Below are 24117 nucleotides of genomic sequence, written 5' to 3' on the forward strand. Positions count from 1 at the left end.
TCAGCTGGTGGGGCACGTCTCTTCTCCGCTCTTCCCGCACTTGCTTGGCTGAGGTGATCAGAGCGGTCAGGCTGGAGGCAGGATGGTCTGAAGTCACAAAGGGATGCTGCCCAGAGGAAAAACGTTCAAAAGAAAGGATTCCTTGTTACTTGGCAAGACCACAGGCTCCAGCAGGATTGCTCTGGCTCCCGGGAAGATGCACAAAGAGGACCGAGGGCACCATCTGCCCCTCGGCCTTCCTGTGCCGCACCTGTCTCAGCCAGGCCCACGTGGCCCACCCTCCTCTTCATCCCTTGCTGCGGGGCTCCTCAGCTCCCAGGCCCTTTGGCCGCTTTGCATTTTCTCACCTCCAGCAGTTCCTGGGCAGACCAGTGCCCGTCCTCGTCTGCCTGCAGGCAGCAGCTCAGGAAGAGGCGCAGGAGAGCCGAGTGGTGCCTCGGGTTCTGCAGTTGTGGGGGCCCATTCCTTTCTATCAGTTCACCAACCTACAGGAAATGGAAGAGGACACTGCAGCTGCTCCTTTCCCAGCCACAACAGCTCTCAGCACACTCAGTCCCCTTTAGAAGCTGCACCTTACCCTCAGACGGGCTTCCCTCTGGAAAGGAGCTTCCCCTTGCACCATTTCCAGCCCCATGATCCCCAGCGACCAGATGTCCACTTTGGGGCCGTAGGCTTCTCCTCTCACCACTTCTGGTGCCATCCAGCCGGGAGTGCCCACCCTGGAGCTGCGCTTGCTGCGCTCAGGGCTGAGCTGAGCGCAGAGGCCAAAGTCAGCTGAGGAGAAAAACAAAGCCTGTCAAAGGCAGCTCCCCCTGCCAAAGCGGGCAAAAGCATTGCCCACGCCAAGCCTGACCAGGCCACCCCGCTGCAGCCGGCTGCAAAGGCAGCTGTGCTCTGCTCCCACGGGGCTGGAGCCAGCAAAATAAGGCACTGGCTGCCACAAAAACACCCTCACCTTTCACACACTGATCCAGCAGCACTTGTGGGCACCTGGCAGTCACCCAAAAGCAGCCCCAGAGCACATGCTGGCAACGCTGCACCTGCCCAGGGATACCCACCCAGTTTGACTGATCCGTCCATGCCCACAAGAACGTTGCTGCTTTTCACGTCTCTGTGGATGACTTGGTGGGAGTGAAGGAAATGCAGTCCTTGTAGGCACTGAGAGAGAAAGGACAGAGGCAAGGGGAAAAGTTCAGCACCTGAGTATAAGCTACAGAAAAGGAAAGGGCTCCACGAGACGGACAGCTCTGTCATGGAGCTGAGAGGCAGGGGGCAACAACAGGGTCAGAAAAGAGAAAGGGAAAGAGCGTGCTGCTTCAACGCTCTTCAAAGAGCTCTGTCTTCTTGGAAGGCATCTGAGATTCCTAAAGCCCTTCCTGATTTTGGTAAAAATCACATGAATTTTGGCTAAGAGATGTCATGGGAAAGATTTTCTTGAGAGCCTTGTGGCAGCAGAGGAGGAAGCAGCACACTAGACGTGTGTCCAGAATCCAATGCCATCTGGCCTGAATGACTCTCCTTTGAAGCTGAGGACATCTCCATTGCCTTGAGCCTGACCATTTTCAAGCCACAAGCCTGCTTAGAGGGGCAAGGAATGCAGGACAGTCAGACAGGTTGCACGCAAAGGCTGAGAGGAAAAGCTGACAAGACAAAAGCAGAGAAAGCAAGCGAGCAAGGGAGCATGAGCACCAGAAGACAAAGAGTATGCAAGAGTGTAAGAACAGAGCCAAGGGAGTGCAAGGAAAGCGACAGGCAGTTCATTCCAGATGTTCATCCTTCTTCTCCAGGGTGTGACATCAGCTCCAAAAGAAAGGCGTGAGCAAGAAATCTCTGCTCTTCCTACCCACCAGGTGACAAGGGCCACGCTGGGCAGGCCAGGGCAAGCACAAGCGGGATCCCTCACCTCCCGACAGACAGCGCCGACCTGTCCTTCCTCCAGGTACACTGCCCTGAGCACATCTGACAACGTGCCGCCGTCCATCAACTCCATGGCCAGCCAGAGTTCCCCATGGACCAGGTAGCTGCAAGAGGAAAACCAGAGCATGGCGAGAGAGCAATGGCCACAGCTTGCTCACCCCAGGGCCTGTGCCAGCCTTTTGCACAGCTCTCCAAGCTACGTGTGCCTCAAGAGATCATTGCACACCCAGTGCCACCTCCTGCCATGCCCTGGCGACGACTAGAGAAATCATTAACAGCTCTCTTTGCTGCCACGCACCAAAGGGCTTGCTCTCTTCTGCCTTGCCCTATCTAAAGGAGCAGCAACATGACAACAGCCCAACCTGTCTAAGTAGGTGACAATATTGGCATTCCTGTTGTCCCTCATGGCCAGGATTTCAGTGGCAGCCAGCTCTTCGGATCTCTTCCCATGAAGGAGAATTTTCTTGATGGCCACCTGAAAGGACATTGAAGACCACTAACTTGACAAGTCGCTCCTTGCCCGAGATCTCAGGGAGCACGGAGCGAGTGCTTGTGCCATGAGGCAGCGAGCTGTGCCAAACTGCCCTGGTACTGGTCAGCAGAGCTTAGGAGAAACACCACAGCCCGGCCAAAGTGCATTCTGCACTCCGGGCCAAGACTGTGCTTCAGAGCAACAGCCTCTTCTGCAGACATGGAGTGGCCACCCAAAGCTCCAGGCTGAGCTCACAGCAGTGGGGAAAGTGCTGCAGAGCTGCAAAATCTGCTGGGGATGTTGACACTTTACCTGTTGTCCCGTGCTGGCATCAAGGGCTTTATAAACAGCTCCAAATCCCCTAGAAAGAAAAGGGCAGCAGAGAAAGGCCTTCAGTCTGTGGCAGTGAAAGCAAGGCCAGGCAGGAGATGTCCCCAGGCTGCCTGGCCTCTCTAGAAAATGCCTGGCTGCAGCCTCTCTTCAGCCCGTAGCTCATCAGCTCACCAGCCTCTGCCATGCAGGGCAGGGTGTGGTAGAGCAAACTCAGCTCCAGCATGAAGAGCAAGGGCTGCTGTAAATCCCCATAGGCACACGCCCAGTTAGGTCTGTTCCAAACCTAAGGGCAAGTGTACTCATGTGTGGGTGTGCATGCATGCGCATGTCAAAAAGTGGAGGAAAATCATATTCCAAACAGTGTGGTTGAGAGTCTGACATTTCTTGGGTGTCAAGGTGCTCTTCTAGGCCATAAAGGTGCAGAGGCAGGAGATCTTCCAGGTCCTGCTCCTTGCCACAAGCAAGACATTGGCGGCACCCAGTTGGCTTTGATGATGCCTTTGGACTGCCCTGACTCAGCAGTCCTGAGAGGTGGCAGGAGGGAAAGGCAGAGTTTGACCGTGTTTGGAGCTTGCCTGACTTCACTCTTGATATTGCAGCAGCCAAAGACCTGGCCCACGCTTTTGTATAAGGAGGAGGCGTCACACTTACCCTCGTCCAAGTTCTTCAAATGCCGTGTACCTCTGCATTGGCTGGCCCAGACTCACAATGCCCCCTGAAAGACAAAAGCAGTGCAAGGCACTCACTGTCAAACACAGATGGCAATCCACACATGATCCCAAGTGCAGCCCAGCGTGGCCAGCTCTGGGCCCTTTGCAGTCACTTGGCTTGCAGCTGCTGAGATCAGCAGGTGGGAGGGCAATCTTCTCCACCTTTCAGCAGCTGGCCTTTCCAAGAAGGGCTTTGTATGTTTCTAGCACAGCATCTCATGTGATAAGGCAAAAGGATGGGCCTTTAAGGACTGGGCGTTCAGAGCAAAGGCAAGGCCTTTGCAGCCTCTCTGCTCACGTCAACTCTCACTGGCAGAGCCACTTAGGAGCACAAAGTGTCCGAGGCAGAGGAGGAGGAGTAAAAGCCACAGGCAGAAAAGAGCCAGAGAGCTGCCTGGGGCCTGCTCACTAGCTAGGGGCCAGCCTTCTGCTCAAGCACAAACAAGCCTCTCTGCTTTTGCCTTTGGCAGAGAAGGCAGCCCAGGCAGAGCCAGGCAGTCCCAGCTGCCCTCAGAGGCACCAGGAGCAGCCCCAGCGCTCTGTCGCTGCCTCAGAGCACAGGCACAGCTTCTGCAGGGAGAGCCAAGTGCCTCTGAGACACTGAAGCACTGAGGAGGAGCTTCTGCCACGGCCCACAGCGAGACACGCAGACAGCACAGTGCTCTGGCAGACAAGAACTTCACCAGACGTACTCAGGCTCTTCAGGCTCTGCTCCTCTCTCCTCTGGGGCTGCCGGGCGGCACGCTGACGTGCAGGGCGTCTGTGGAGCTGGAGAGGAAAGGATTGCCCGTCAGAAGGGTGGCTGGCACACGTGCTCCGCAGAGCACACGGCAAAGGCGAGGCCTCAGGGAGGTGCTGTCAGCCACCGCCCGGCCACTTGGGCTGGGGGCTTTTGGATGTCCCCTACTCAGAGGCAATGGGAAAACCCCAAAGGCTACTTGGATACAGGAACTCATGGATGGGCTGTTGTATGCAACATTTTATCAGCTTTTCTGTAAGTGGCCTGCTACAAGGTATTGAGGCATTTGCAAAGATGCAGAAGGAGAGGAGAGCTCGGCCCCAGAGCATTGTTGCTTTTCGACTTCCTTGTTCCCCAGAGCAACTAAGATACCCCGCAGCTGGCATGCAGGTGTCTAAGAAGACAGCCCAGGGCATGTGCCTTTCTGGATCTGTTGCACACATTTGCCCTCTGGATTTCAGGCTTGAAGGAGTGGCCCTTCATAGTTGCATCCCAGCTCTTCCTGGACCCACTGCCCTTTACATCGAGCCAGAAGAGGGGAATCACAGAGTTTGACACAAGTGGGATTCAGAGTCATGAAAATCCTACAAATATGGGTAAATTAGCTGCGACTCCATCTTGCTGTGCATTTTGGCTGCTGCACTTGGCTTTCTTCTCTTGAAAGGCTTTTCATTGGAATATGAGGAAAGAGCCAGTGCTGCCTTTGCTCCTGCTGAGGCCAACAGCCGCTTGGGCTTTCTATCAGCCTCCCAGGCTGGCACTCTACGCTCTCCTGCAACAGGCCAAGCTCACAGCTTGCCCCACAATTCTTGCACGCCAGCAAGGTCACAAGTTCCTTCGCCACTCACCAAAGGACCGTCTTGTCTCCAAGCACGTGTGAGGTGACCTGCAGCGAGCAAAGGAAAAGGAGGCAGATGCCCTTAGAAACGTGCCTGTCTTGTGGAGTACCACAGAACAATTTAATCCCAAGAGAGAACATTTCCCCTTTCCCAACGTGCCTCCAGGATCAACCGTTCTTTCCCACATCAAGGAAGAGAACAGCAAGGATGCTCCCCTAGGCTCTGTCTACATTTGGGCCTCTTGTGCCACGAGGGAAATAGGAACACGGTCACGCAATTGCCGGCTGCTTTTTCACGAGTCAGAGTTCCTGTTCTGCCCAACAGCTCAAGCAATGTTTTCCTCTTCTCTTTGCTGCATTTTATGTACTGCTTCAGAAATTGCATGCAGCAATCCCCATCAATTTTCTGAAGACCATAGCCAAGGAAATCTTCCCCCACGGGCCCTTTTCCCTGTGGCAGCTCTCTGCTGAATACCCCTGGGAACACATCCTGGGGTCAGCAGCAAACTCTAACTGCTTTGGAGTTTGTGCTGCATTGCCAAGGGAACCACCGTCTTGGCACACCATAAAGGGTCAAGTCAGACAGCCAAGGCTCCTAAATGGCAGAATGTGCAGCCAAAGATGCTTTCCCTCACTCCCAGAGAGAACTGCAGAATGTTTACAAGTGTTTCTGAGGATCTCTCCTTAGAGTCTGCATTTTGCAAGTGGTCTAGGTTGAAGCAGCAAGCTGAAGGAATGACAGACTCCACTGGCACACACTGTCCCGTGCAGGGAGCACAACCTGCTACAGGTTACATTTGAAATACTCTCCAGCCAGCACGTGATATAGACACTCCCTTTGGAACTGACCCTGTTAGTAATAGATTTCCCACAGTGGGGGCAGCTGAATCGTCATTTTGCTCCCAAATCAACTCAATCACTACTCGGCCATAAAGAGCAGAGTGAAGCACAGGCCAGGTGATGTGACCCCCAGCATAAACCTTCACTTACGAGTCAGCTGCAGCAGGTAGTAGCCGGAATAGGCAATAGAAAAAACGGTGCAAACCGCGGCACTGACTTGCTTGATCATTTTAGCAGTGCTCTGCAGGTTTGCACACTGAATGTCACCCGAGGGAAAAAGCGAGACTCCTCTCGGGGTGCAGGCCGTCTGCTGAGAACTCCTTGATCACAAGGATCCTCCCGCAGCCAGCGAGCGCAAGAGCCGCTCTGGACAGCGAGGCCCCGCGCGCCCCGGGACGGCGCTGTGCTGACAGCTCTGTGACGTGGCACCGCTGCCGTGACCTCACAAGAGCGGCTGCTCTGCCTTTGTTGCCGTACTTGTGCCCAGCAACCCCTTCTCCTGTACAGCTGATGCAAAAGAAAAGCCTGTCCGCTTCTCCTCAGGCGTAAAGCACCAGCAAAATTCCTCATGCTCCATGAGCCAGCGCTTGAGACATCCCAAGCAAACTCAGAAAATGCACCGGACCAGCTGGTGCCACAGAAAATGCAATCAAACATGACTTTTGGTCTCCAAGGCTTTGACGAAAAGCAAGTGTGCTTCTAACTTCTGGCATCTCAGTTGCTTCTCAAAAGCCAAAGTTCTTCAATGACATTCACTTAATGACTGCACTTAAGCAAAATAAAATAAAAAATAATCAGTTGTCACAATTTTTAACTTTAGAATACTCAGGCACTACGCTTTGTAGTTGCTGAAGTGTTTTAGTGATTTAAATTCCAGCATTCCTATTTCGAAGAGGTAAAATGTTCTCATGTGGACATCACTGCTTCCACCTTGTTTGTGCTTGGTTTCCTTCAGCAAGCACAGTGGTGTCAGAGCAGTGTGGCAGAGACATCACAGCCTGTGGATGAAGGTGCAGAGCTGAAGGTGCAAAATCAATTTTCATGGGTGCTCAGCAGATCACTTCTAGTCCATGTGTCATGTGGAGATAGAAGGTCGTCTGGATCAACAGCTGTGAAGCTTTTCATGAAATATGCTTAAACTAAAATGGCTTATCAGAAACCACAAGTAATCTTGGCATAGGTAAGTGATCACAAGGACATTTCTAATGAAATTTTGTGATTTTTTTCAAATGTAGTGTTTCCAAATATGCTTAATTTCATATTAAGAATGAAAACAGGTAAGGTTTTGAAAGTCGCACTGCAAGAACAGCCATGTTGCAGGAAACTGAAGGTACATTGATCAGAGTAGTCTGCCACTGTCAGTGTTCACCATTAGATGCCTAAAAGAGAGTGTGAGAAAAGGAAAGATTATACTAAAATTTCTCCCAGTAAGCAACTCTCAGTGGAACTTGCTTTTCAAGTCCCAAGATGGTGTTCAGGCAGGGCAGATGCTCAGCCATCCAGTGGTGGATTCCACCACCACTGTCAGCACATAGAATTTGCCTTGGCAGGTTTTTGGGACTGCAGTCTAACTCCCTATAGTTGTATTTTGATCATTGTTCCCCATACCACAGAGGCTTTACTTGGCCTGCTTGATTGCAGTGCATGTTTCACAGTTAAGGATAATCTGGGAAATAGTGTCCATGGTTAAATCCACCCCTCTATCATGAGCCCATCTGTATTGGGCATCTCTTCCCTGATGACCTGAAGCATCACGGTCCCAATGGGCCAGAAATAATTCACCCTTTTTTTGCCAGTCCAGATCCACCTGAGACACTTTAATCTTGGCAGTCAAATCCACCTGTCCATTGTTGTGATGTTCTTCAGTAGCCCAGCTCACAGGTGCGTGTGCATCTGCAGGATGTGATTTTTCAGCCAGCTTTTCTATCCAGGCAGTGATGTCTTGTCAAACTTCAGCAGCCCATACAGATTCACTTCTGTGCTGCTAATTTATAATTTTCCATTGATCCAGCCACCTTACAGATTTTTGCTATGAGTCAGTGTATAGTGCTGTCCCTTCCTCGTGTTCAGCAATATCTAAAGCTATCTGGATGGCTTTCTGCTCTGCAAATTGACTTGATCCAGCTTGTCCTGCAGTAGCTTCTGCAACTTGCCATGTAGTACTACATATAGCAACTTCCCTTTTTTGATTTATCCCCATGATACAGCAGGAACCATCAATGATGAAGGCATGTTGCTTTCCTTTTGCTGGTAGCTGATTGTATGGTGGGCCTCTTCAGCCTCTCCTTTTTTGTCCTCTTCATCTGAAGATAGTCCAAAATGTTTGGCTTCCTTGGTTTCTAAGATCCCTGGGTGATGGGTGTTTCCTATTTGAGCTTGCTGTGTGATCAGCACAACTCACTTACCCCATGTAGTGTCAGTGGCATGATGTGTGGCAGGGACTTTCCCTTTGAACATCCAGCCCAGCACTGGCAGTCAGGGTGCCAGGAGGAGCTGTGCTTTGGTGCCCATCACTTCTGAGCAGCTCAAACCCCTTCATAAGCTGCCAGGATCTCTTTTCCAGGTGGAGTGTAACAGGCCTTACATCTCTTGTATCTCTGAGTCTGGAATCCCACTGGTCGTCCTGAAGTCTCCCTGGGTACTTTTTGCCAGAGACTCCAGGAAGGACCATTCTCCCCAACCGCAGTACAGAGCAAATTTTTCACATGTGCTCCTACCCTGGCTGGTCCAAAGGCTGCTGCATGAGGAATCTCCTGTTTAGCTCATTCAAAAGCTGTTATTGTTCAGTACCTCACTTGAAATTAACCTTCTTCCGTGTCACATAATATAGAGAGGGTTTACAATCTGACCATAATCTGTAACATGAATCCTCTGGAAACCCACGGTGGCTTGAAAACGTGTGCTTGCTTCTTGCTGGTTGGTGGGGTCATAGCTGCTTGTTTGTTGACCACATCCATTGGAATCTGATGACATCCCTCATACCATTTTACTTCTAAAAGCTGAATTTCCTGGGCAGATGCCTCGAGTTTGCTTTGCTTTATGGCAAAACCAGCCTTCAGGAGGATCTGGATTATCTTCTCCCCTTTCTGAAAAACTTCCTTTGCTGTGTTGCCTCATGCAGTATCATCGATGTACTGCAATTGTTCTGGAGCCTCAGCCTTTTCCAGTGCAGCCTGGATCAGTCCATGGCAGATGGTGGGGCTGTGTTTCCACCCCTGGGGCAGTCAGTTCCAGGTGTACTGGATGCTCCTCTAGGTGAAAGGAAACTGAGGCCTGCACTCTGCTGCTAAAGGAATGGAAAAAACACATTAGCAATGTCAATGATGGTACCACTTTGCTGTCCTGGACTCCAGTCACACTGGAGTTCCAGCATGTCCAGCACAGTAGCAGTCAGCAGTCAGAGGTGGTGGTTCAGGGCACTGACACAGTCTGTTGTCAGTCTCCATGCTCCATTGGCCATATAGGACTACTATAGGGTCAGCAAATCTTGCTGACAACTCCCTGGCTCTCCAGCTCCCAAATAATCTCCTGGATGAGAGTCACAGAGTCCTGGTTGGTGTGCTATTGCTGACACTGCACTGTTGCAGTAGCCATCAGTATCTGTTCTTCAACCCTCAGCAGTCCCGTAGCAGGGAGTCCTCTGAGAGATCAGGCAAGATCATCCCTGAGACAGTACCTTTCCCTCACAGCTGACACAAGCTTTCTCCGGAGGCTGGGAGTATCTGTGCTCTTCTCAATCCTTGTCAATGCCCACATTCCAGGAGAGAGATCCCAGCTGCTTGGCTTCACCACCATCCAGTTTCATGTCATGTGCCATGACATCCCAGAATTAGAGCAGCCGAGGGCTTTCCTGACTGGTGGTTGAAATCTATTTGTATATCTCACAGCTCATCTAGGTGGTTATCTCTGGCCATGCCTCTTGCTGCTGTTTTGAGGGCTCTGCTTCCTCTTCATCCCTCATGAAGTGAACTGATTACATGTTGGATTTCTTTTTCTGTAAAGCGGTGACTGCTGCTGGCAGGGGTTGTTCCTCTGGTTCAGCAGCAGTTTGAGTGGCCATGGTGGCTGTTGGTCTGCTTTCTTTCTCCTGCCCCTGGAGGCGATATTTACTGTGTTCATGTCTCTCTGGAGCTACTACAGCATTTTTCTTTGACATATTTCAGCACTTTAACACTTTTTCAGCACTTTAACAGGCTCCTGTAGATGCTTGTTGCTAAACCATTGCGGGTGAACTGCTAAAGCATTGGAGAGATCCTCTAAGCACTGGCCTGTGCTGTCCTGCCATTACTGTCCCACTTCAGGGATCTCTGAATAACTTCCCTAGAAATCTTTCTTGGCTCCAAATATGGTGTGCACTGCACTGGTGGACGTAGCAGCAAGAACAGGCTTCCCTTAACATCTAAGGGGAATTCAGAATTCTTAAATGCTGTTGTAACAGGTCTGAAGGGGGAAAGAGGGGTGAAGAGCTGGGGAAAATCATCCTCCTCTTTTCCCCCCCATAGCTTGGATACCTTTAATAATGGACTCCCAAGGATAGCCCCTTAGTTAAGGGTGGAAGAGCAGCTCTGAGTACACATCCCAAATGACCCTTGAAGTTACCATGTCATGAGCTGATATCAGACTGTGCAACAGAGCAATCCTGTGCCAGGGGCACAGGGCGTGGGGAACAGGGTGAGGGGCACAGGGAGAGGGGCGCAGGGTGAGGGGCACAGGGTGAGGGGCACAGGCCGAGGGCTGCGGGGCCTTTGGTCCATTGGGGCCGTTAGGGCCGTTGGGCAGTTGGGCAGTTGGGCAGTTGGGCAGTTGGGCTGCTCCTGGCGCACTTCGGCTTCCAGAGCTCCCACCACGTTCTCTGCAGAACCACTGCCTGCTGTGCCAGAAGGAGATTCTTCCTGCTGCCTGAGCAACCTAATCTACACCCAAATATCAGGTAAAAAATAAAAAAAAACAAACAGAATTTGGAAGGAAATGCTTTGAAATAAAATCAGACGGACATACACAGAAGTCCTGTTTGCTCTCCAGAATCAGCAGAGGGAGCTCCCAAAGTTCACCCCATCAAGTTGATTTCCAGCATGGATGAAATGTATCCTTCTCATTTGTTTTCTATTAAGTCATACATAAATTTAATTAAAAAAAAAAAGAAAAAAAAAAAAAAAAAGTGAACACCCCAAAATCTTTCTGGGAAAATTCTCATATTTAAAAAGCTGGGAGGTGAGTTTTCCTTTCATGTATTTGTACACCAATGAAAAGGGAACAGAATGGGGCATGCTTAAGAATGTTTCAAGACAAAGTTGGGGGTAACAAGAGCATAAAATGTAGTGAAACTACCTTTCTTTTCTTCTAATTTTTGATGCTTTCCTTCGGTCTGCCTTTATCCATTCATCATATCTAAACACAAAATGTAATTGTACACGTTTACGGGTTTTAACAGGAAATCACGACATTTGTAAGAGAAATTATTGAGAAAAAAGAAAAGAAAATCAGGAGCCATATAAAATGTAGTTGAGGTTTGAATAAAGAAGTCATTTTTGTACTTGTCAATTTGCTAAGTTTGAGCTAAGGTTCTGTTGTCCATGTATGGGGACACAGAGGATGAAGGCTTTTTTACACTGACAGGTAAGAGCAAAAGGTGTGGTTTTTTCCAGTCCGCACTGTACAGTATGGTCTCAGGTAAAACACACTATCCAAATGAAAATTCAGTATGGTTCTCTAGCAGGTTTACTTCATATATATATATACTGTGAAAAATTAATAATAAACAAATTCCTGAGTCTAGATAAAATGTGATTAGGGAGTAAAAATATGCACTTCTGAGCCTGAGTGTCTGCAAAGTGGGTTAGTGGGAGTCACTAACTTTCAAGTCACTGAATTTGCACTAAGGCTTTTAAATACTTTTTCAGTTCAAGGCTTCCATTTTATATCAGAATGATACAAAGCAAACACTGGTCCCTAAGCACCAAGGTATTGACAATAGGCATCTTATGATCTAAGGCTGGGCCTGTTCAATCCAAAACCAAAGAGGTGCATTCTCAGAGAATGCCCTGTAGATCCTGCACAGAATTCGTAAAGGGAAAACAAGGAAGAAAGAGTGTTTTTCCGGCTGCCAGATTTATACTAGCAAAGGAATCACATTCTCAGGAAGACAAGGGCCCTCAAGGAAGTAGCAAGCCTTGGCAAATTTACTAAAATGTTCCAGTATTCCTCTGTGCAGCTTGTAACATGAAAGAATTAAATATTTTTTTAGTCTCATATTCAAATACTGGAATATTGGATGAGGGCTTTGTTCTTTAATTTATTTTCAAATAATTTCCTTTCTTACCCTTCTCCCCATCCTAACATACTCTACTCCTTAGAAGAAATTTCATCATATGTTCCTTTCTTATTTCAGTAGCTGACTGTAAAGTACTAAACTTGTATATTGGTAAAGCTTCAGGAAACTGAGAAGGAAATTAGTGCTTGGACATGCAGCTTTCTGAAGGGAAGTAAGAAAAGTGTTGACAAAAGTAAGCCTAAATTTTGAATGCCTGAAACACTCAAAAATAACATGATTTGTGATATTGCAACATATGTTACACAGAGATAAAACAATCACAACTCATTAGTATCTGAACTTCACTTAGAAATGCTTAGAAATGTTGCTTGAAGACACTTCATGTCAAAGATCCAGTTTGCTGTAGATACAGATGAAAATCCTACCAAAAAATCAGCGTCAAACTCCGCAATAGGAGACGTTTCTCCTTGGCAGTGGCTTAGGTGCTCCTGGAAATCACCAGGCCTAGACACAAAAGGGCATCTTGTGTATTCAAGGGAGGGAGAGAAGCATCATGCTTACTCTAACTGTGAGCTTTGCTAGCAAATCTTGCTAGCAGTTAATAAATATAAAAAAATAATTTTTCTTACTCTTAGCCAGAGCCAGGATGGGAATCAAAGTCTAGGTGACAGAAGAAGGTCACAAGGGCCTCAGCCTTTCCAAAAGCGGTAAAACACAAAGTACAGTGAATTTGCCTTGTTTTTTTACAGATCTATAGACAAGTGATGAAGCTTAAAAGATGACAGCCAAGGACAATCAACAGATATGCCGAAACTGAGTGAAGAGGAAGGAGATTTGCAAATTAACTTAAAAGCTTCTCTACTTTTTTCAGTTGCTTCAAGTTTTAAATGGCAAAGTATAGGAGTACTTCAACTTATTTCTATTAACTCTAGGATAAAGACAATCAAAAGCATGTACTCCTGCTTACATTAAGTAAAGCACAAGAAGCCATTAGATGAAGGAAAATTGTTTTTAGAAGGCTGAGGCAGCCTTAGAGGTAGGAGGAGTGGGGAGGCATGGAAATCAGGCTTGTGGGCACCACTCAAGAAGCATCCAGACCGTGAGCAACCCCTCCTTGTGGGTGTCCCAGAGACAGAGTCGAAATGGAGCCACAGCTTCACAGCAGGGAAAGTGCCGGGGCGGCGAGCCGTGGGTTCTCCATCCAGCTGGTCAGCAACAGGCGTGACACGCTGTGTGCGTTCCCAGCACTGGCTACAGCAGCTCAGCCCAGGTATGGAGGAGGCCAGGGAGGCAGCGGAGTGGGAATGGGGCTCTGCTGGAGGCCCCGGTGGCTGCAAACACCTGTGGGCGATGAGGCTGGCCCAGAGGGTCCCTGGGTGGGTCTGGGGTGAAAATGGGGAAATGGGAAGCAGGGAGGAAGGGCTGGATGCCACTGTGAGAATGCCATTACATCCCACAGGCAGCATCGTGCAAGGAGGGTGGGAACAAAAGGGTGATTCCTGCTGATCACCCTGACATCTTCAGGACAAGAGGCCCAGGAAGGACTGCACATCTCCCTCCTGGTGTTGTCCTGAACGTGTGCTCATTACCTGGTGTACATTACCCAGGAGTCTCTCTCAGCTGCCCATTGGCATTCCCCAGTTCAGGTAAGCAAAGCTGCTCCCCCAAGCATGTTCTGTAGGCCTCTGAAAGGGACTGCACAGCTTGGCTACATCATGGCAAGGAAGGGAGCCTTCCATCACTGGGGATACTTTAGAATTTTCTTGCCAGTCCGGCTGAAATTAAGTATTGAAACAAATTATCCTCTAGAAACTCCATCATTCTGTTCTCCAGGCGACCGGTTCAGGCTGATGGCTCATAGCACCCATGAACCAGTTCTGCAGTATCACAGGTTTACCTCTCACAGTATAATCTTTATTCTGACAATTCAACAATTTTTACTTAAAATATATCTCAGAGAGCACTTATATTAACAATACTTTATCCTTACCAAAAATATTCTTTATCAATTAGGCAAACTGGAGACTATAGACCTTCAAAGCAATTTCCAAAATTACCCAAATTGTTTGACATATTAATTGGAGAAAAAGTAAATCACAGCTTTAAACTGAACATAGCAAAACAGAAAAAAATCATAAAACATGCAATTTCCTATCTCTGAAAGAGCACCAAAAGAAATTCAGGGGATGGGGGTATCGGGGCCAAAACAGCAGGCATCCCCTTTGCACTCCTCTCAGTTGGTGGGGCACGTCTCTTCTGTGCTCTTCCCGCACTAGCTTGGCTGAGATGATCAGAACAGCCAAGCTGGAGGCAGGATGGCCTGAAGTAACAAAGGGATGCTGCCCAGAGGGAATTATGGTGGGAGTGACCGAAATGCTGGGAGAGGGCACGGGCTTGAGGGAACAGAAGAGGGCTTGCATTCCCTAGTTGGGAAAACTTCTCTGGCTCTCCACACCACTCCTGCTGAAACTAAGGGCTGCAACAGAGCGTCATCTGGCTACTTCATCATCTTCATCTTCCTCATTCTCTCTTCCCAGCACTTTATTCACGCTGACAGGTGGCAGCACCTGTGTGTTCCAGTTCTTCTGAGTCTCAGCCTTGTTCTTTGATAGCTTCATTCTTATTTCTCCTTAAAGGCTAATTCTGAGCTACCTACGTCAACATTACACCTATTCTATCTAAACAATGCACCATTAACAAAGCTTTCTATACTATATAGTCCTAGCTAAAACCTAAATAAACCTAAGAAAATCTCTAAAGATGAAATCTACTAGCTCTGGAAGAGCTCTTTTAAAACTCTGGGCATGGGGGAATCTGGGCCAAAACAGCAGGCATCCCCTTTGCACTCCTCTCAGCTGGTGGGGCACGTCTCTTCTCCGCTCTTCCCGCACTTGCTTGGCTGAGGTGATCAGAGCGGCCAGGCTGGAGGCAGGATGGCCTGAAGTCACAAAGGGATGCTGCCCAGAGGAAAAAGGTTCAAAAGAAAGGATTCCTTGTTACTTGGCAAGACCACAGGCTCCAGCAGGATTGCTCTGGCTCCCGGGAAGATGCACAAAGAGGACCGAGGGCACCATCTGCCCCTCGGCGTTCCTGTGCCGCACCTGTCTCAGCCAGGCCCACGTGGCCCACCCTCCTCTTCATCCCTTGCTGCGGGGCTCCTCAGCTCCCAGGCCCTTTGGCCGCTTTGCATTTTCTCACCTCCAGCAGTTCCTGGGCAGACCAGCGCCCGTCCTCGTCTGCCTGCAGGCAGCAGCTCAGGAAGAGGCACAGGAGAGCCGAGTGGTGCCGGGGGTTCTGCAGTTGTGGGGGCCCGTTCCTTTCTATCAGTTCACCAACCTACAGGAAATGGAAGAGGACACTGCAGCTGCTCCTTTCCCAGTCACAACAGCTCTCAGCACACGCAGTCCCCTTTAGAAGCTGCACCTTAACCTCAGACGGGCTTCCTTCTGGAAAGGAGCTTCCCCTTGCACCATTTCCAGCCCCATGATCCCCAGCGACCAGATGTCCACTTTGGGGCCGTAGGCTTCTCCTCTCACCACTTCTGGTGCCATCCAGCCGGGAGTGCCCACCCTGGAGCTGCGCTTGCTGCGCTCAGGGCTGAGCTGAGCACAGAGGCCAAAGTCAGCTGAGGAGAAAAACAAAGCCTGTCAAAGGCAGCTCCCCCTGCCAAAGCGGGCAAAAGCATTGCCCACGCCAAGGCCTGACCAGGCCGCCCTGCTGCAGCCGGCTGCAAAGGCAGCCGTGCTCTGCTCCCACGGGGCTGGAGCCAGCAAAATAAGGCACTGGCTGCCACAAAAACACCCTCACCTCCCACACACTGATCCAGCAGCACTTGTGGGCACCTGGCAGTCACCCAAAAGCAGCCCCAGAGCACATGCTGGCAACGCTGCACCTGCCCAGGGATACCCACCCAGTTTGACTGATCCGTCCATGCCCACAAGAACGTTGCTGCTTTTCACGTCTCTGTGGATGACTCGGTGGGAGTGAAGGAAATGCAGTCCTTGTAGGCACTGAGAGAGAAAGGACAGAGGCAAGGGGAAAAGTTCAGCACCTGAGTATAAGTTACAGAAAAGGAAAGGGCTCTATGAGACGGACAGCTCTGTCATGGAGCTGAGAGGCAGGGCGCAACATCAGGGTCAGAACAGAGAAAGGGAAAGAGCGTGCTGCTTCAACGCTCTTCAAAGAGGTCTGTCTTCTTGGAAGGCATCTGAGATTCCTAAAGCCTCTTCCTGATTTTGGTAAAAATGACATGACTTTTGGCTAAGAGGTGTCATGGCAAAGATTTTCATTGAGAGCATTGTGGCAGCAGAGGAGGAAGCAGCACACTAGACGTGTGTCCAGAATCCAATGCCATCTGGCCTGAATGACTCTCCTTTGAAGCTGAGGACATCTCCATTGCCTTGAGCCTGAAAATTTGCAAGCCACAAGCCTGCTTAGAGGGGCAAGGAATGCAGGACAGTCAGACAGGCTTGCACTGCAAAGGCTGAGAGGAAAAGCTGACAAGACAAAAGCAGCGAAAGCAAGCGAGCAAGGGAGCATGAGCACCAGAAGACAAAGGGTATGCAAGTAGTGCAAGAACAGAGTCAAGGGAGTGCAGGGAAAGTGACAGGCAGTTCATTCCAGATTGTTCATCCTTCTTCTCCAGGGTGTGACATCAGCTCAAAAGAAAGGCGTGAGCAAGAAATCTCTGCTCTTCCTACCCACCAGCTGACAAGGGCTACTCTGGGCAGGCCAGGGCAAGCACAAGCGGGATCCCTCACCTCCCGACAGACAGCGCCGACCTGTCCTTCCTCCAGGTACACTGCCCTGAGCACATCTGACAACATGCCGCCGTCCATCAACTCCATCGCCAGCCAGAGTTCCCCATGGACCAGGTAGCTGCAAGAGAAAACCAGAGCATGGCGAGAGAGCAATGGCCACAAGCTTGATTCACCCCAGGTCCTCTGCCAGCCTTTTGCACAGCTCTCCAAGCTACGTGTGCCTCAAGAGATCATTGCACACCCAGTGCCACCTCCTGCCATGCCCTGGCGACGACTAGAGAAATCATCAACAGCTCCCTTTGCTGCCACGCACCAAAGGGCTTGCTCTCTTCTGCCTTGCCCTATCTAAAGGAGCAATGCACATGACAACAGCCCAACCTGTCTAAGTAGGTGACAATATTGGCATTCCTGTTGTCCCTCATGGCCAGGATTTCATTGACAGCCATCTCCTCGGATCTCTTCCCATGAAGGCGAATTTTCTTGATGGCCACCTGAAAGGACATTGAAGACCACTAACTTGACAAGTCGCTCCTTGCCCTGAGATATCAGGGAGCACGGAGCGAGTGCTTAGTGCAATGAGGCAGCGAGCTGTGCCAAACTGCCCTGGTACTGGGCAGCAGAGCTTAGGAGAAACACCACGGCCCAGCCCAAGTGCATTCTGCACTCCGGGCCAAGACTGTGCTTCAGAGCAACAGCCTCTTCTGCAGACATGGAGTGGCCACCCAAAGCTCCAGGCTGAGCTCACAGCAGTGGGGAAAGTGCTGCAGAGCTGCAAAATCTGCTGGGGATGTCGAACACTTTACCTGTTGTCCCTTGCTGGCATCGAGGGCTTTATAAAGAGCTCCAAATCCCCTAGAAAGAAAACGGCAGCAGAGAAAGGCCTTCAGTCTGTGGCAGTGAAAGCAAGGCCAAGGCAGGAGATGTCCCCAGGCTGCCTGGCCTCTCTAGAAAATGCCTGGCTGCAGCCTCTCTTCAGCCCATAGCTCATCAGCCCACCAGCCTCTGCCATGCAGGGCAGGGTGTGCAAGAGCAAACTCAGCTCCAGCATGAAGAGCAAGGGCTGCTGTAAATCCCCATAGGCACACGCCCAGTTAGGTCTGTTCCAAACCTAAGGGCAAGTGTACTCATGTGTGGGTGTGCATGCATGCGCATGTCAAAAAGTGGAGAAAAATCATATTCCGAACAGTGTGGTTGAGAGTCTGACATTTCTTGGGTGCCAAGGTGCTCTTCTAGGCCATGAAAGGTGCAGAGGAAGGAGATCTTCCAGGTCCTGCATCCTTGCCACAAGCAAGACATTGGCGGCACCCAGTTGGCTTTGATGATGCCTTTGGACTGCCCTGACTCAGCAGTCCTGAGAGGTGGCAGGAGGGAAAGGCAGAGTTTGACCGTGTTTGGAGCTTGCCTGACTTCACTCTTGATACTTGCAGCAGCCAAAGACCTGGCCCACGCTTTTGTATAAGGAGCAGGCGTCACACTTACCCTCGTCCAAGTTCTTCAAATGCCGTATACCTCTGCGATGGCTGGCCCAGACTCACAATGCCCCCTGAAAGACAAAAGCAGTGCAAGGCACTCACTGTCAAACACAGATGGCAATCCACACATGATCCCAAGTGCAGCCCCAGCGTGGCGAGCTCTGGGCCCTTTGCAGTCACTTGGCTTGCAGCTGCTGAGATCAGCAGGTGGGAGGGCAATCTTCTCCACCTTTCAGTAGCTGGCCTTTCCAAGAAGGTCTTTGTTATTTTCAAGCACAGCATCTCATGTGCTAATGCCAAAAGGATGGGCCTTTAAGGTACTGGGCCTTCAGAGCAAAGGCAAGGCCTTTGCAGCCTCTCTGCTCACGTCAACTCTCACTGGCAGAGCCACTTAGGAGCACAAAGTGTCCGAGGCAGAGGAGGAGGAGTAAAAGCCACAGGCAGAAAAGAGCCAGAGAGCTGCCTGGGGCCTGCTCACTAGCTAGGGGCCAGCCTTTCTGCTCAAGCACAAACAAGCCTCTCTGCTTTTGCCTTTGGCAGAGAAGGCAGCCCAGGCAGAGCCAAGGCAGTCCCAGCTGCCCTCAGAGGCACCAGGAGCAGCCCCAGCGCTCTGTCGCTGCCTCAGAGCACAGGCACAGCTTCTGCAGGGAGAGCCAAGTGCCTCTGAGACACTGAAGCACTGAGGAGGAGCTTCTGCCACTGGCCCACAGCGAGACACGCAGACAGCACAGTGCTCTGGCAGACAAGAACTTCACCAGACGTACTCAGGCTCTTCAGGCTCTGCTTCACTCTCCTCTGGGGCTGCCGGGCGGCACGCTGACGTGCAGGGCGTCTGTGGAGCTGGAGAGGAAAGGATTGCCCGTCAGAAGGGTGGCTGGCACACGTGCTCCTCAGAGCACACGGCAAAGGCAAGGCCTCAGGGAGGTGCTGTCAGCCACCGCCCGGCCACTTGGGCTGGGGGCTTTTGGATGTCCCCTACTCAGAGGCAATGGGAAAACCCCAAAGGCTACTTGGATACAGGAACTCATGGATCGGCTGTTGTATGCAACATTTGATCAGCTTTTCTGTAAGTGACCTGCTACAAGGTATTGAGGCATTTGCAAAGATGCAGAAGGAGATGAGAGCTCGGCCCCAGAGCATTGTTGCTTTTCGACTTCCTTGTTCCCCAGAGCAACTAAGATACCCCGCAGCTGGCATGCAGGTGTCTCAGAAGACAGCCCAGAGCATGTGCCTTTCTGGATCTGTTGCACACATTTCCCCTCTGCATTTCAGGACTCGAAGGAGTGGCCCTTCAGAGCTGCGTCCCAGCCCTTGCCAGACCCACTGCCCTTTACATAGAGCCAGAAGAGGGGAATCACAGAGTTTGACACAAGTGGGATTCAGAGTCATGAAAATGCTACAAATATGGGTGAATTAGCTGCGACTCCATCTTGCTGTGCATTTGGGCTGCTGCACTTGGCTTTCTTCTCTTGAAAGGCTTTTCATTGGCAAATGAGGAAAGAGCCAGTGCTCTCCTGGCTGAGGCCAACAGCCGCTTGGGCTTTCTATCAGCCTCCCAGGCTGGCACTCTACGCTCTCCTGCAACAGGCCAAGCTCACAGCTTGCCCCACAATTCTTGCACGCCAGCAAGGTCACAAGTTCCTTCGCCACTCACCAAAGGACCGTCTTGTCTCCAAGCACGTGTGAGGTGACCTGCAGCGAGCAAAGGAAAAGGAGGCAGATGCCCTTAGAAACGTGCCTGTCTTGTGGAGTACCACAGAACAATTTAATCCCAAGAGAGAACATTTCCCCTTTCCCAACGTGCCTCCATGAATCAACCCTTCTTTCCCATGGCAAGGAAGAGAACAGCAAGGACTGCTCCCCTAGCTCTGTCTACGTTTGGGCCTCTTGTGCCAGGAGGGAAATAGGAATATGGTCACGCAATTGCCAGCTGCTTTTTCACGAGTCAGAGTTCCTGTTCTGCCCAACAGCTCAAGCAATGTTTTCCTCTTCCCTTTGCTGCATTTTATGTACTGCTTCAGAAATTGCATGCAGCAATCCCCATCAATATTCTGAAGACCATAGCCAAGGAAAGCTTCCCTCACAGGCCCTCTTCCCATGCGGCAGCTCTCTGCTGAATACCCCTGGGAACATGTCCTGGGGTCAGCAGCAAACTGCTAACTGCTTTGGAGTTTGTGCTGCATTGCCAAGGGAATCACCGTCTTGGCACACCATAAAGGGTCAAGTCAGAGAGCCAAGGCCCCTAAATGGCAGAATGTGGAGCCAAAGATGCTTTCCCTCACTCCCAGAGAGAACTGCAGAATGTTTACAAGTGTTTCTGAGGATCTCTCCTTAGAGTCTGCATTTTGCAAGTGGTCTAGGTTGAAGCAGCAAGCTGAAGGAATGACAGACTCCACTGGCACGCACTGTCCCGTGCAGGGAACTCAACCTGCTTCAGGTTACATTTGAAATACTCTCCAGCCAGCATCTTGTACAGACAACCCCCTTTGGAACTGTCCCTGTTAGCAACAGATTTCCCACAGTGGGGGCAGGTGAATCGTCATTTTGCTCCCAAATCAACTCAATCACTACTCGGCCATAAAGAGCAGAGTGAAGCACAGGCCAGGTGATGTGACCCCCAGGCATAAACCTTCACTTACGAGTCAGCTGCAGCAGGTAGTAGCTGGAATAGGCAATAGAAAAAACGGTGCAAACCGCGGCACTGACTTGCTTGATCATTTTAGCAGTGCTCTGCAGGTTTGCACACTGAATGTCACGCCGAAGGGAAAAGCGAGACTCCTCTCGGGGTGCAGGCCGTCTGCTGAGAACTCCTTGATCACAAGGATCCTCCCGCAGCCAGCGAGCGCAAGAGCCGCTCTGGACAGCGAGGCCCCGCGCGCCCCGGGACGGCGCTGTGCTGACAGCTCTGTGACGTGGCACCGCTGCCGTGACCTCACAAGGAGCGGCTGCTCTGCCTTTGTTGCCGTACTTGTGCCCAGCAACCCCTTCTCCTGTACAGCTGATGCAAAAGAAAAGCCTGTCCGCTTCTCCTCAGGCGTAAAGCACCAGCAAAATTCCTCATGCTCCATGAGCCAGCGCTTGAGACATCCAAGCAAACTCAGAAAATGCACCGGAGCAGCTGGCGCCACAAAAAATGCAATCAAACATGACTTTTGATCTCCAAGGCTTTGACGAAAAGCAAGTGTGCTTCCAACTTCTGGCATCTCAGTTGCTTCTCAAAAGCCAAAGTTCTTCAATGACATTCAGGGGACAAAAGAAGCAAGGGAAATAAATTTCCAGGGGTATTGCAGTGTGCAGTTGCTTCTTGAGCACATGGGTGTGTGTTCACCTTTGCTTTGACTCAGTTGGAGCCTCCTGACCTCCCTTTGGCTCAGGGAGATGCTGGCTTACCTCCTGATGCAGAGCTCTTCTTGTCCTGCTTGCTGTTCCTCTGGCAACTGCAAGTCTCAGAAGATGCAGAAGAGCCGTGCGCTGATTCTTGGGCTGCCACAGTTTTGCTGTGCGGCAGCTCTGGCTGCAGCCTGCGGCCCACGGCTCTGCAATGCCCTGCAGATGTGGAGCCCAAAGAAGGCCCCTTTGCAACAGGTCCAAAGCCGCACTCTCACAGCTGTTTGCCCAGGCTCCATGCTCCCTGGAAGATTCCCTGCAGGCATTTGCACAGCCAAATCCCAGTAGAAACGACATGTAGTCACTCTCTTCTCTTGCAGAATCCCAAATTGCAAGACAGGAGCCAGCTTGAGAGAGAAAGAAAATGCTGGGTGCCAGGAGGCAACAAGTGCATGCAGCTCCTCTGGAAATCAACTCTGCTCATGGAACGATGATCCCAGGCTTAGTTCGCTTTCCTGGTGACTCAGCCCAGACAGATGCTCATCTGTTGGGCGTGAGGTGAGGCTCTGTAGTGATGCAGAGTCCCCAGGCAGGTGCGAAGGAGAGCCACTTGATTGTAGATAGTTCCACACTTTTCAGTCTTAAAAACATCATTCAACAAATCCCCATGAACCACGATGTGAACATGCCATGCTTTTTCTACCTCTCCAATGGTTTTTCTACCTCTGCAGTGGCTTTTCTACCTGCAATTGAGCTGAGTCACTTTCCCCCAGTCCTTTCCTCCTCAGCTGAAGTAGCAGGCCTGAGGCGTGACTTTACTAGGTCTTCCCTTTGGGAGCTTTGACCTGTGTTGGACAAGACAGTGTCTTTGAGGGGCCTTAGGCTGAGCTCTTCACACTTCAGACACTGAGGGTAGTATTTGAAAATCAATGCAATTGCAAAGGCCCAACCCGTCCTTGTTAAAAAACAAGACTGGTTGTAGCACTCAGTGCCGTGATTTAGTTAATGAGAGGGTGGTAGGTTACACGTTGGATTTGATAAGCTCAACAACATTTTCCAACCTACTCCATTCTCTGTCGTTCTTAGTAGGCATGAAATTCTATTGCTGCAGGAGTTACTGTCCTGGATTGAAGGACAGGTGTCTTCCAATAAAGGCAGACGGTCCTGTTTGAAATAGAGAATGTAAGCCCGCTCCCTCCCGAGTATTATAATTTTGGAATCAGGATCTCTCAGGCAGAGGCAAGGGGCTAGGAATACCAGCTCTTTACTGATATATCTAACTGGACAAACAGAAGCAAGAGCAGCTGTGAAAATGAACAACAAAAGAGAAGAAATAACACAGTTGCAGTCCCTTTTTCAGCCGCACACACACTCGGCCTGCCCTCGGTCCCGGTGCTGGAAGGTGGGGTAGGGCCCGTGCTACTGCGGAGGTGGCAGACAGGACGGGGGGAAAGGGGCAGTGGCAGCCTGTGTCCCACATGGGAGGAAAGGTGGAGGAAGGGCTTTCCACTCATTGTTTGAGTTTTGTTGGTCAGCTGTGGTCTTAGAGGTGGTAGGCTGGAGCGGAGTGGATGCAGAGCATTGTCCCACAGCAGAGAGCCTGGCTTCCCGCTGTTCCACCCACATGAGCTGAAGATGGGGAGGGCAGTCGTCCTCCCTCACCTCGTTGGCAAATGTGAAAAGCCCCGGAGCCCAGTGCCCAGCTACACTTTCTCTTGAGTCCTGAAATAGCCTGGGTGTAACCCGGCAGGCTTCCTTCTCATACTAATGGGAAAAATTCTTGAAACTGCTGCAGTAAAGGAACAAAGCCCAACCCCCAACAGTTACCCAGGAGAGTTGCTTCAATTTGAAAGCCTCTGGTTTTCCCCATTTGCAAGTCAGCTCCCATCAAGCAGGAAATTGCAGGGCTCAGAGAAGGAAGAGCAACACCTCAGCAAGGAAAGGCGAGTGCAGGCCCTCGGATGCCCTGGAGCTGAGCACCTTGGAGGCCCAAAGGTTGAAGAGAGGGAAGCATAAGGAAAAGGTGCCCTTTCAGCCCTCCTTTACTCTTCCATAGCCAGTGACCGCCAGGAAAGGGGGGCAAGCGGGCCTGGTTCCTCCTCCTGCCCTGCCGTGAGGGGTGGCTGGAGCTGGGGGATTCCAGGGAGAGAGGGACAACATCTCTAGAGGGCAGCTGGTGTGGGGCAGCTGTCAGGGGGCCTGTGGGGCGGAGAGGGGACCCTCCGTGAGGGGGAAGAGCCTTGGGCCGCTGGCAAGCAGCGCAAAGCCACGAAGGGGAGAAGCCGTCCGCAGCGCACGGCTTCCAAGGCACGGACCAGTTCAGAGCCAGCGTGGCAAGGGAGGGAACCTGCCAGGGCTCTGGAGGCTCCTGAGCTTTTATTGCCACTCTGTTGCATCTAAATATTGCTTGGGGTGAAATCAGCAGGAAAGGCCTTTGT

The 24117-nt window shown here is 50.8% G+C and overlaps 1 protein-coding gene and 1 pseudogene across 1 annotated transcript; both read right to left on the reverse strand.

Moving 5' to 3' along the window:
- On the reverse strand, positions 1–6078 carry LOC130265432 (serine/threonine-protein kinase PAK 3-like). Its single transcript, XM_056514535.1, has 12 exons — positions 6000–6078; positions 5020–5057; positions 4125–4200; positions 3374–3437; positions 2702–2750; positions 2280–2392; positions 1904–2021; positions 1059–1158; positions 578–774; positions 348–485; positions 39–106; positions 1–4 (listed from the first exon to the last, which is right to left on the reverse strand). Exons 1-12 carry the CDS (start codon positions 6076–6078, stop codon positions 1–3), a joined length of 1044 nt encoding a protein of 347 aa, XP_056370510.1.
- Positions 6079–6681: 603 nt separating this feature from the next.
- On the reverse strand, positions 6682–21070 carry LOC130265433 (serine/threonine-protein kinase PAK 3-like; annotated as a pseudogene).
- Between the last annotated feature and the right edge of the window lie 3047 nt (positions 21071–24117).

This window comes from Oenanthe melanoleuca, chromosome Z (genome assembly GCF_029582105.1).
Source record: "Oenanthe melanoleuca isolate GR-GAL-2019-014 chromosome Z, OMel1.0, whole genome shotgun sequence".
NCBI lineage: Eukaryota > Metazoa > Chordata > Aves > Passeriformes > Muscicapidae > Oenanthe > Oenanthe melanoleuca.

Bases quoted from the DNA above. Each gene is read 5' to 3' on its own strand.
- LOC130265432 (XM_056514535.1), bottom strand. From the start codon at position 6,078: ATGATCAAGCAAGTCAGTGCCGCGGTTTGCACCGTTTTTTCTATTGCC. The intron at 1,159-1,903 runs GTGAGGGATCCC...TTTCTCTCTCAG, and splicing joins TCGGCGCTGTCTGTCGGGAG to TGCCTACAAGGACTGCATTT. The intron at 775-1,058 runs GTGGGTATCCCT...TTTTCTCCTCAG, and splicing joins GGACGGATCAGTCAAACTGG to CTGACTTTGGCCTCTGCGCT.